General features: G+C 36.8%; 1 protein-coding gene across 1 annotated transcript; it reads left to right on the top strand.

The window, feature by feature from the left end:
• Window positions 1-8491: 8491 nt before the first annotated feature.
• sox11a (SRY-box transcription factor 11a) lies at window positions 8492-11491 on the top strand. The gene has a single exon (XM_015353058.2). It carries the CDS (start codon window positions 8894-8896, stop codon window positions 9977-9979), a length of 1086 nt encoding a protein of 361 aa, XP_015208544.1. The 5' UTR covers window positions 8492-8893; the 3' UTR covers window positions 9980-11491.
• Window positions 11492-13155: the final 1664 nt, after the last annotated feature.

Below are 13155 nucleotides of genomic sequence, written 5' to 3'. Positions count from 1 at the left end.
CACAGCTATTTAAACATATAAATGACCTAGGCTCATGTGGTAATTTATCTATTTCACCACAATACAAGAGGTACAATCAGTAACAGTCATACATATCACGTTTTTCATCAACAAAGTCTGGACTTGTTAAAGGATGTATCCAATTATAACACCAAAGAATATGCTATTGAAAAAAATGGTGACAAGATTCTGGAGCCAATAGTTATCTGTCTGCATCACTTTGCAATTGTTTACAATTTGCCTGCTAGACAGAAGCTTCTTTGAGAAACAGAAGAGATGGAACCGAGTTCTGGTACAGAACCTCTCACCTGTAGCAATGTACACACTCAGAAGTGGTGTCGACAGTGTGAGGCTGACACCATAGTGAAGAATCGACTCATGCCATTTTCAATGAATGGCCTCACACAACTGGTCCAGCATGTACCAGTACAGTAGTTATCAGTATTTTACCACATTCATAAGTGGCCAAATAAACATTACCCCAGACAAATGTGTCTTGTGTATGTACTGTACATGAAGTAGAAGTGATCCACATCTACCAGGATAACTTGTTTTTGACTGTGAAAGGTCTTTCAACAGTACTTTTTTTAACATCCTTGCATTTTCATTTTTCAAAAGACTGAACTCAAATTGATTTTTAACATTTTGTCTCCAATGTTACAAAAAGGTGCAAATCATCTTTGCAAGAAGAGAAAATGTAAGAGAAAACATTTCTCCTTTTTGTTACTCTTTTAAGAAGAGTATAAATGCTAATATATTATTGAAAATGAAGGAAGCTCACCTGCTACATTTTATTTTTTACTGAAATCCCTGCATGAATCTTTTATTTGTATCTTATGTTAATAAGATAAGCCTTACACTCATAAATCTTACACTCAAGGTGTTTTAAGCCTTACACTCAACACAACACAAATGTCCGGCTTTCTCAATTTGTTGAAGCCTACCTCAATCATTATTAAACAGAACCCTAACAGTTATCCTTCATTTTACAACTATCTTAAGTCTTCTAGGGAATTTATTATACATATTTACAGTGACAGAAAATAAAGCAGTACAAAGTAAGGAAAGCTAGATCAGGGGAAAACACTGTAGATAGTTATAAGAATTTAGTAAAGCCCATTCACTTTCAGAAAGGATATTTTGAAAATGAATGTGTTGACGTTCATTTCAATAAACAAGATAGTATATTAAATAAGCTCTATTTTATATTTGTATACACACATACATGTACATATATACATTTTTACATGTTTATATACATCCACTACTGCATAATTCTGGTCTGAAACTTACAATATGTTTTGAGTATTGGACAAATACATTTTAACCTTTCGAGCAAGACTGGTTTTACATGTAAAGAATGCGCACTTCTTTCTTTGGCTGTTTTCTGGATATTTAAAGGCATGTTGCATTGAAGCTCTAATTTGTATTGTCAGCAACTTCAAAATGCAAGCAAAGGAATATTCCTACAGTGATAATTTAATACCTGTTCTTTGGTTGATCCTGTCAAATCTAAAAGACCAGCCCCCAAAGGGACCCAAAATAAAGTCTTAAAACACTAAAAATTTTAGCTTTACCTTCCCCTCCATCTCAAGCTTTTTGGATACTTCAAAAAGTATGCAAATAACAGAATAACTAAAATATTTAATTTGTGAAAAAAGCAGGAATTATTTTTTTTTAATTTTCTGAAGGAAAGATATTAAGTTTAAATATAATCAAATATTTTTTATTTTTAAATGAAAATGAAATCAATACTCTATTATGAATATTTGATAATATATTGGTGACTGACCTATGTCATACAAACGGTATATCCTCCAGCAGTTCAGAGTTGTAAACTAGTGAAACATCACAAAGTGGTACTTTGTTAAAAAGTGATAGGTGTTCCAAAATTTCTCATATCAAAAAGTGGAAGTGTGTTGAATAGTGGTAGAACTACAGAACTAATTAAAGCATTAAGCACTGCATTTTAATGTAGGTTGTGAAACATGCCCAACAGGATGTTATTAAAGACTAAAAATACTTCATGTGTTTAATATTCCAAGATTAATAACATACTAACATTCATTTACATTAGTCACTTTTCTACAAATATGTTTTCAGAAAAGGATACAATATTAATTTTAATTTTAAGAGTACAATTTCATTTTATTAAGGGAGTAAGGGCTCCAGACTCTAGACCGGAGGGTTGTAGGTTCAAATCATGGGTAGAATACATCTATTTTATCCTTGAGTAAGGTATCTTTACATAAATTATTCTAGTAAGAGCCCTGTTATATACAGTACATGTGGCTCCATGCCATCATTGTAAAATAGATGTTCTTCTCAGATGACTTACTGCGTAAAAGAAAAGAAAGGAATTTTAAATGCTTACTAAATATGTAAAGAAAAGATTAAATAACGTTGCAAATGAGAGGAGGCCATTCAGCCCATTTTGAAGGGGTAAGTTAAACTGAGTTCTTTTAAAATCCTGACAATAATGAACAGCAATGCACACTTCAGAAAATAAAAAAACAAGGGATTCGGATATTACGTTGTTCATAAAAACGACTTAATATATTTTCTTGTTTTGTTAACAAGTTCAGGCATATAAGGTATATATTGATTTATAATAACCCCTTCCATACATACAGATCTTTTCATCCCAAAGGATCCTACAGCACTTTACGCATAGGAATGGTTCCACTTTATCCACCACTAAAGTGCAGCACTCACCTAGAGGATATGAAGCAGCCATTACATGCAATAATGAGATCATGCTACAAGATAGTAAGTCTCCTTCAGTGAAAACACTAGCTACAATGGTGCATTAATGGTTCACAAAAGGCACACAGAGGATGGAGGTTCTGTAACATTGAGTCTGGTTTTGTAACTTTATTCTTTCTCACTGAATGTTATGTCATCCTCTTGATACAAAAAATTATAATGTCAAGTAACAGGTTAATAAGAATGCTAATCTGTTTTTGTAGTTAACATATATGTGGTGGATGATGAACTATTTGCTTTTCTTGATAGACCTCAAATCAAACATTCCAGTGTTAATCATCTACTGTTTGTCTTCATTAGAATATCTGGAAAAAAAACTTTGCAAGTGTGGAAATAAGTCAAGAAACCTGACTGCCTAAGAGTTCATCTTAATACCTCAAAATTGTGTTTAGAGAGATAGGCAAGCCACTAAAAAACAAGCCACTTGAAACCTAACACATTAAAATTAGTCAAATAAGTGACTTGTCATAGAGCACACTTTACTAAATTGCACCTAGAAAGTTGAAGCAGGGCTCAGTAAGTAAAGCATGCTAGAGTTTAAGTGAGTTTTTTAAACCGTTCCAAATATACCTGCTAGGGGACGTATAGCATAGTGGGTAAGCTTTTAACTTCATGACTGACAGGCTATGAGTTCCAGTCCCTGCTGTGGACATTGGTGTTGTACTCTTGAGCAAGGTGCTTTACTACTAGTTACTCCACTCAGCCCAGATATAGCATTGCTGGGTGGTAATCCCTGAAAAAGAATGGAGTCCCACCCAAGGAAGAATCAGCTGCTCTCTGTGTTTAATGCTATGGAAACCAGGAAAAGCTGTGGCTCTGGTATGGACCTTTTTTACCAATACAACTACAAAAACAGCATGTATATAATATCAGCAATGTGGAAGAATTTTTTTCCAGAGGATATCTAATGGGGAATTTAACATTTCACAAAAATATTTGCAAATATATTATATATAAATATAAATAATATAAATTTGGGGCAATTCAGTTTGCTCTTGTTCCTTGTGGTTTTGTAAACTGAACTACCTGGTTAGAGTATGCATATGTTGAGCATGTTTGATTTATTTCTGGATATGTGGAAGTTGACAACTATAGTTATTAGAAGATGTTACATCAACATTGATCTGCCTTGAATATACACTATTTTAAGTTTTGATTTCAGTCCAAATTAATCAAGCTCACAGTTACCACAAAACATACAGCTCCAAGGTTTTAACTGGCATAGTTATCAAACGTGTATAGCAAAATAAAAATAACAGAAACCGTTTTAATGGAATTTAGAAACTGCACTCAAAATATTGGGGTGGAGCGGTGACACTGTGGCTAAGGATCTGTGCCTGTGGCTGGAAGGTTGGTGGTTGAAATCCCACAGCCAGCAGAGGACATCTACTCCGTTGGGCCCCTGAGCAAGGCCCTTTACCCCAGCTGCTCCAGAGGTGCTGTACAATGGCTGACCCTGCGCTCTGACCCCAAGCATCTCTCCCTGTCTATGTCTCATGGAGAGCAAGCTGGGGTATGTGAAAAGACAAATTCCTAATGTAAGAAATTGTATGTGGCTAATAAAGTGATGTGATGTTATGTTAAAGACACAAAGAGATTAGACATACTGGCATTTTTAATTAGAGATGTACTTAATACACTCATGAATGTGCATTGTTAGTCAGAATTAAAAAAATGTTATTTATTCATCAAATTAATTCATTTTAGCAGTGTTACATCAACAAGAATAAAGAAGAGAATACATTTTGCCTTTCACCTCAAAGACACTCCATATACTGAATAATGTCCTTCTAAAACACAATAATCTGAAAATGAACTGATTTTTAAATGTATGTATCAAAATGTAACCAAAGCACTGCACAAGTTTAAAGTGCACGCTCATTCACCATACCCAAGCAACAGTAATGCACTGATTTATAGTCTACTAAATGTTTACAAAAGCCTTCGTATTTTTTACTGGGTAATCAGTTACTGATAAAAGGTAATGAACCTACTTAAAACGAGTTGCTTGCATTTTTCCCATTTTTCTAAATTAACTATAAGTGTAATAAAACAATTTCAATTGTTTGTTTAAATGTCTAAAATGAAACCCCTATCTTCAGACTTTCACTATGAGAAGATATTTACAGACTTGGCTTTGGTTCATGCCAGAGTGATGACCTTCAAGTAGTATTCTTCTGTATGCAATATTAAAAAACTATTAGTCCAGCATGAATATATGCCATGTCATTTTGAAGTGATTACAACTGCTGGAAAACTGACAATTATATTACTTATATATATATAAAAGATTTACCTTCAAACTAATGCTTCCTTTTTGTTCTATTTTGTTTTACTATACATCTTTCAGTATTCGATGTTCTTGCTTCTTATTATCACCCATTCATTAAAAGAGGATCACAGCAAAAGCTGTGAAACTAAAAAGGGAAATAGGCCTAAAGTCTTTAAGCTAAATCTTGTTCAATATAGTGCAATATGGAAATAATTTCTGCAACACTTGACTTTTACAGACAGCCATGCAATATGGTCTCAGAATACAAATATCGACACATAAAAGAGGCTACATGTGCAGTGCCATTCACAGCAAGAAATATTTCACACAAAGAAAGGGGATATTCAAGAATCTGCCTAATGACTGAGGATTTTGTTTATGATGGCTATTCAAAGTGCCACACAAGTAACTTGAGGATTTTTCTTTGTAAATCTTTCACATAGAACTCAAAACAAAGCACACCTGGTTGAGGTCTATTCAGACTGGCTGAATTTTTTATTTTTCAATATCAGATTGCCCCTAGTCAGGGCTAATATTGATCCAATGCTAGATAAGCATGTGGGCTTTTCATATTCTGTGAAATCTCCAACATTGATTTATTTTTTGCATAAAACATTCACAGTGTGCAACACACCACTGCCTTTAAATGGTACGCTTATCACATGCATATATTTTAGAGGCCTATTCTTCTATTTTCTTTTTATAATACTTCCACTACTAGTAATAACACAAATGGTTCTATGAACACTTTGTAAAACATAATTATGTGGTTAAAATGATTATTATGTTTTTATGAAACATATGTTTTAAGGTTATAGGAAATCAACCATATGCAGAACCAGTAGTTTTTTTCTATATTGTATAGGGCCAATTTCATTCATAATTCATTAATGTAGTGTTTTCCTAAAATTGATTCTATTATGTTTCTTGTTTTATTTTGATTTTCTATACAATTGTTCTTCAGGAAAATCTTGCTAGGATGGTTTTGTAAGCTTAATAGTCATGTTATTTTAAGACCAGCAGTGCCCAGCATCCCACACTGAAAATGTCCCGATACAAGACATTTGGTGGTGGTATAAAATTCTTACAATTACACATGGCATAGACCCTCACTCAAATGACTAATGGTTGCCCTCTGACGAAAGCCTGCAACTTATCCTTAGCAAATAATGTGCTATAATAATGTGTAGTCATGCTACAAATGCTAAATACTTGAAAAAATAAAAAAGCTAGTTAAACCTCACACAAAAACCCCAACTGTAGTGGAAATACTAGTATTAGGAATATTAAAAATAATATCAATATTTTTGTAATACTAGTGCATGGTAATAAGTTTAAAACAGGCCCCCAGCAAATGTCCATAAAAAAATTGATAATCAGACATCTTGTACCTTGCTCAATGATGTATTTGCAGTTTCTGTTATTTTTAACTGGAAAGAAATGGACTGATTTTCTACTGTAAGCATCAAAATGTAATCAAAGCTAACTGAAAGCACATGCTCATTCCCCGTACTCAAGCAAAAGCAATGCATAGTTTTATGTTCAACTAAATGTTACAAAAACACTTCATCCACCCATTTTCTTTTCCAGTTCAGGGTCCCAGGGGGGCCAGAGCCCACCCCAGCATGCTACAGGTGCAAGGTAGTACACACCCCGGCAGGACACCAGTCCACCACAGGGCACACACAGACTCACACCAGGGACAATTAAGTTTTTCTTTGTACTATGGGAAGAAACCAACACAAACACAGGGAGAACATGCAAACTCCACACATATAGATTGGACCCAGTGCCTCAATGCTACAAAGCAGCAATACTAACCACTGTGCTAGCAAAACACTTCTCATTTCTTACTAAACGATCAGTTAAAAACAACATAGTTCAAATGGATAGAAAAAAATGACTACTGCTTTAAAAAATAAAGAAATGTAGTCAATGACCAGGCAGAAATGTAAAATGGTGGGATGATGAAGTAATAAAAAAGAGAATTCTATTATAACTGCTTTGAAATACTGCACTCAATTATATTTTCTTAATATGCTTAACTTGCATTTGTGTGAAGGCAAGAGAAAAGGGTGTATACTGCGATAAAGTATTTCCGATTTTACTTGGTTTCTGATTCAGTGGTCAAGTAACTGAATTTCATTTGTGCTCTGACTGCTTGGGTTGATAGCACTTAGAAGTCAGGAGACAAGGGCTGGACATTTTAGGTGCTAGCTCTGCCATCATTGCCTGGTAGTGTGTTTGGGAGGTGAATGTGGGGGAGGGTTATTTTAAAAAGGTTGGTGATTGCCCTCTAGGGGACAAAACACAGGAAGCCTTATTAGGAGCCTACACACCAAGTGCACCGCTGGCTGCCGTCCAAGCTTGGTGGAGGTGCTGCTTCAGAAGGGATGTCGCTTCTTGACACAGCAAACTCAGCAGGAGCTTCTGTGCTGCTAATCCACGTCTTTTTTCTCCTCTCAAAACTTTAAGGGCACAAACCACGAGATTCAAAGATCTGAAAGGTCTGTAAATCATGTTTTCAGTCAGCCTAGTCCTAAATATGAACCCGACTAGTGTATCAGTGTATCTCTGTATCAGTGTGAGTCGTGTAAAATGGGATTGCCTTTCAAAACTCCCCCAACATGAGCTGTTTGGGATATTTTCAACGTTTTCGTTTAAATTCCAGGTGGCACCAGACAACTAGCTGCTCACAACATAGCGAGCAAGCACGAGGGTTTTTGATATGAGTTAAGTGGTTATAATCTGTCAAACCTACATATATAAAATATATAGACGGAGACAATAAAAGCAGAAAGCCGCTACCGCAATTATGATAAATGATCACTTGAAGTGCAAGATTAGTGGTCAGTACAGCGATATACTAGATGTCTGCCTTAAATCAGTTCAACCAACACGAGCACGTTTCACTGTCAAAATACAGAAAAGAAAGAAAATGATGAATACCTGGCTTTACAATTCTTTTTTTACAGTTGAAATAGCATCTGACTTTTAACTTTTAATTACAGCGTAAAAACAGTGTCCTAACTGTAAAAAAAATGCTTCAAACCATTTTCATATACAGCTCTACATCCACTCCTTTCCAATCCTTAAACGAAACGGGGGGGGGGGGGGGATCTGTTATGCATTTTGGTACCGGACAAAGACACAAAACGTTTTATCATCTCGGATTAATCAGTGTTAGCACCACGTCTTCACAATATAAATAACTGCAATCAAAAGCTGCACACGGCCGTAGCTGCAGCGTCCAAGCGCCACCTTCAGCATTCGCTCCCAGACTGGATTTGCAGAGCTGTCGAGGGTCACCAATATCCAGCTATCCAGCGAGTGTCACGTTAGACGCCGTGAATTTTTTTTTTTCAAATAAAAGTAAAAATAATTCTGTGTCGACAAGGCGGGGTGTACTACATGTGGGTTTTCTTTTACTGTGTTTCCGGCGCTGTCTTCGTTTATGACAAGAAAAGCGGCCGCTTTCTCATGCTTCTCCCCTAACTCCATGTGCTTAAAATGCCATGATGCCAGGCGGGCTCTGCATGGATCCGGACACTTCAAGCACGTCCCACCGACAGCTCTCGGCGCCAATGAAAACTGTGGGAGGAAAGCCACAAAGGGTTAAGGGACTCCAAGATCCTGTGGGGCGGAGTGGGAAGGACACGATTGGATAATTGTGGGTGACGTAGCCGACATGAAAAAGCTAATAACTTGTTAAGAAGGCAGCCTTCAACTTTAGGAAGAGTGTGCAGAGCCAGAGAGACGGGGAACAGGAGTGGATGTTTCAGAGAAGTAAGCGGAAAGTAGTTGGCTGTGGACTGTTCAGGTTCTGCAGTATTCACGGACATATAAAAGGGGACAATGGTGCAGCAGACGGAGAACAGTGAAACGGAAAGTAGCATGTCCAGAGAAGCTACCGACACAGAAGAGAACGAATTCATGGCTTGCAGTCCAGTCCCACTGAACCCAGACTGGTGCAAGACGGCAACTGGTCACATCAAGCGACCGATGAATGCTTTCATGGTCTGGTCTAAAATCGAAAGGAGAAAGATCATGGAGCAGTCTCCGGACATGCACAACGCAGAGATTTCCAAAAGGCTGGGAAAGCGATGGAAAATGCTAAAGGACAGTGAAAAGATCCCTTTCATCAGGGAAGCCGAGAGGCTTCGGCTAAAACACATGGCCGATTATCCAGACTACAAATACAGACCCAAGAAAAAACCAAAGCTCGACTCCTCTTCCAAGCCAAGCGCGCCGTCACCGGAGAAAGCCAACGTGAAAATTACTAAGACTTCGGGTAAGAAATGTACTAAACTAAAGTCCAGCAAGACCGGCAATAAATCAAATCATGATTATGGTGAAGACTACGGTTTTGCAAATCTAAAGGGTAATAAGACTGTTAAGAGTGTGCTTACGGATGAAGACGACGATGATGAATATGATGATGATTTGCAAGTTAGATTAAAGCAGGAGGATGAGGAGCAGATGAGGCCGTACAGTGTAGCGAAAGTCCCCGCCAGTCCAACCTTAAGTTCTTCTGCAGAGTCTGAAGGCGCTAGCATGTACGACGAAGTAAGAAACGCGGCACCGAACAGACTGTTTTACAATTTCAAAAACATAACGAAGCAGAGCACAACATACCCTGCTTCAATGTCACCAGCATCGTCCAGGTCGGTTTCCACTTCGTCCAGCTCCAGCGAAGATGCGGATGACCTGCTTTTCGATTTCAGCTTGAATTTTGCTCCTAACGCTCAAGGATCGGAACTGGGAAATCCAAATTCAGGAAATCTCTCTCTCTCCCTGGTGGATAAAGATTTGGACTCCTTTAGCGAGGGCAGCCTGGGCTCTCACTTTGAATTCCCAGACTATTGCACCCCTGAGCTCAGTGAAATGATAGCAGGGGACTGGCTGGAGGCGAACTTCTCAGACTTGGTGTTCACTTACTAAAATATCCACGAGCTAATAACAGGGAGGGAGAAATTAAAATTATATGTGCTGTCCAAGGCTTTCTCAACCCTGCCTCTTCTGTGGTTTAAATTGGGGGTTGGGGGTGGGGAGAAAAGAGGCGAAGTGAGGTTTGAGGAATTAAAAGATGCTTATGAAGCTGGTACGGTTGCAAAAAAAAAAGTCTGCAGACGTCTTTCTGGCAGCGTGACAGGGTTTTATGGATTTTTTCGGCGGGTCTACAATTAAACTGTTGAACTAAAATGGACCACTAAGGGAAATCTATGAACACTTCTATGCATCTTACCCTCTTGAAACTGCAGGGAGCTGAAAACGCAGACTGTGGACTGATCCGAATCAAATCTGTGAACTGGCGCTGTCCATTGCTTTCCGATACAATGGTTTTATGTGATTTCTATATACCGCAAACGTTTCTTTTTGTAATCGGTTCCTTTTACCTCCTGGTTTTGAATATACAGCAGCCTACACCTCTCAACACTACAGGTATGGGAGGTAACATTTTGATACATAACAGACCTCATCTTTTTAAAAGAAAAGTAAGATATTTTCAGGCGTATTTTTGTACAGTTAAAAGGGAATATTCTTACTGTTGTCAGTGAGTTTCAGGCACTTCTTCCCTTTTCATTTGGTTAGCATGCAAGCAAGTCCTGGTTTCAAGGATTAAAAGTAAAAAAAAAAAATCTTGCATCAAAATGCCTTGTGATTTTAAGCTAGGTTTTGTACAGTTGTAGATCAGGTTCGTTGAGTATTTGTAGGAAAAAAATGAATTGGGGGAAGTATAGACCTCAGAACTGTTATTAGTTTCAAGACTGTATATGTACTGTAATATAGAAAAGTTAGGAGTTTATGTATATCATACTCGTGATGTGTGGATGGCTCCCCAAATCGCAGGTGTGAAACTGGATTTTTTTTTAATTTCCTTTTTATGGCACATACTGAAAGTTTGTTTTTTTTTTCATTTTTGTGCAATATATTCTCTTAACACAGACCATCTGCATTTTTGTAGCAAATGATGGGGGGCGGGGGAGAAACAGACTCGTGCACTGTCACCATAATCTCTGGATGCTGAGGTCTGTCTCTTGATTAAATAAATCAGCTGGAACTGATAGCAAGTGGTTGTGTTGTGATCCGTTTCTTACCAGATTTCAAAGTCTCTGCATTAAGGATAACCTTAAACGAAGTTTTAACTTCACTTTTCCCTAATATGGCATGTAACTCCTGTGGGTGGTCTTAGCAAAGTATTGCATTTCGTTGTTCCACAAAATGGAATATTTATTTAAACTCGATTGCCTAGTTTTCATAAAGAGAACTACTTTAATATTGTGTTCATTGCACTTAATGGACCGCTGAAGAAAATGAAATCTGTTATTAAACGCATGATTTGGAATTTGGCTTCAATGAGCATAAACGTAAACCAACGATTCTGGATATTAGTTGCTTAATATTCCACGTGTCCATCTTTTGACTCATCTTTTAATAAATGATTACATCCAATCGTCACCTGTCCTTTCAGTTTGTGTATACTCTTAAATTAGTGGTTTGGGGTGGAAAAGGATGTGTCGGAAACGCCCTAGGGGGTTCTCCCTCTAAAATTTTTCACAAGAACAGCTTCATAGATCTTAATGTGTTAATTGTCAGCTTCCAAGTATTTTATTATAGTTATTAACTATATGATCAGATTTTACGCGGAAATTAATGTTTAACCGCTGGTAAGATGAATGCAGATGGGCGGAGTACAGAAGGTGGGCGTAAACGTCTGGCAGCGTGATTTAAAAATTAGAGGTCTTCAGCCTCGGTCTATTTGCACCATTATTTTATAGCTTAGAGGCGACTATGGAAAGATATTATATATTCATATATTAGGCTTTATCCAAAACATTTCCCAAAATGTTCTTGCTGCAATGTAAAATTACTGCATTTTTTTCCCCCTGTTTTCGGGTTCTGTTCTCAATTGACAGAATTGTAATTATTGAGAAGATAACTCAACGGTTCATATTTACATATACAATTTCAAAATGCGGCGCTACATTTTAATGTAGGTTAATCTGCATGTTGTCCCTCATGAGTTTTAAATAAGATTTAGATCGTTTTAGATTTTCTAAATCCCCTTTTTAACGTGAACTAGGGTACTATGCCTTTAATAAATTGAATTTTGCGCCTCCGTGCATAAAGCAATTTGATTGGTGAACTTTCCGTCACAATAGTGTGTAACAAGCTGCATTAATAATGCTGTCCAAGTCTGTTATTTTTTTTTTATATTACAAAATGCAGTGCTTCACGTACCCGCACCTATTCTAATCATAAATCTTTATTTTAAGGAACTAACAGTTGTTGGCCAGTCCCGAGACTTAAAAAAGGTTAAGAAATGAAACCTCCTTCTTTTCCATATTGTATTTACAGCTTGAGACTGGACTGGTAACATCCGTTTAAGGCACAATGTATCCATGCTAAACCTTAATACCAGAACTAACCATTAGACATTTGCTAAGAAGTACATTTAAAAATGATTACTTAATAAAGCATCACAGGGTTATACCATATATATATATATTTCTATCCCACGTGTTTTGTCCGGAACGTCTTCTGTCTACTATTATAGCTGTGTTGTGTTATTCAGGTGGATAATGCCTTTATTCCAGGCTATTTAGATAAATACTTGATATATAGAACTATCTAAAGAAAAAAAAAAGTATTTTTTTTCTGCATAAAACACCCATCTATTGTGGTCCACTTGATGTCATACATTTAACAAGTGCACATAATGACATTTATTAACGGAGTATAGATCATATTCCTTTTTATATTACATGCTTTATAAGGAAAGTGAATTTACTCAGCTCATCAAATTGATTAATTTTCAGCTCTTTATTAACACTACTGCACAGACTTCAGAAGGGAACAGGAACACTCTTAAAATATATATTTTTTAAACCATCAAGACATAAGACTTTTCATTTTTAAATTGACCCTTGATCGAGTTGAATCTTTGCCATATGTGTGATTGCATGGGTTCAGCTTTCCCATTCAGTAAGTTTAGCATATCTGTAATAAAACATTCAACTGGCTATTACTTTCCCTGACCTATTGGTCAAGGTTGCTAATGGATTCTGGGCAATTCCCAACAGAATTTGAACATTGATTTTGTGTTCCTCTGAAAT

This window comes from Lepisosteus oculatus, chromosome 2, assembly GCF_040954835.1.
Source record: "Lepisosteus oculatus isolate fLepOcu1 chromosome 2, fLepOcu1.hap2, whole genome shotgun sequence".
In the NCBI taxonomy this organism is placed as follows: domain Eukaryota; kingdom Metazoa; phylum Chordata; class Actinopteri; order Semionotiformes; family Lepisosteidae; genus Lepisosteus; species Lepisosteus oculatus.
The sequence above is the reverse complement of the archived record's forward strand: the minus strand, read 5'-3'. Positions and strand labels throughout refer to the sequence as shown.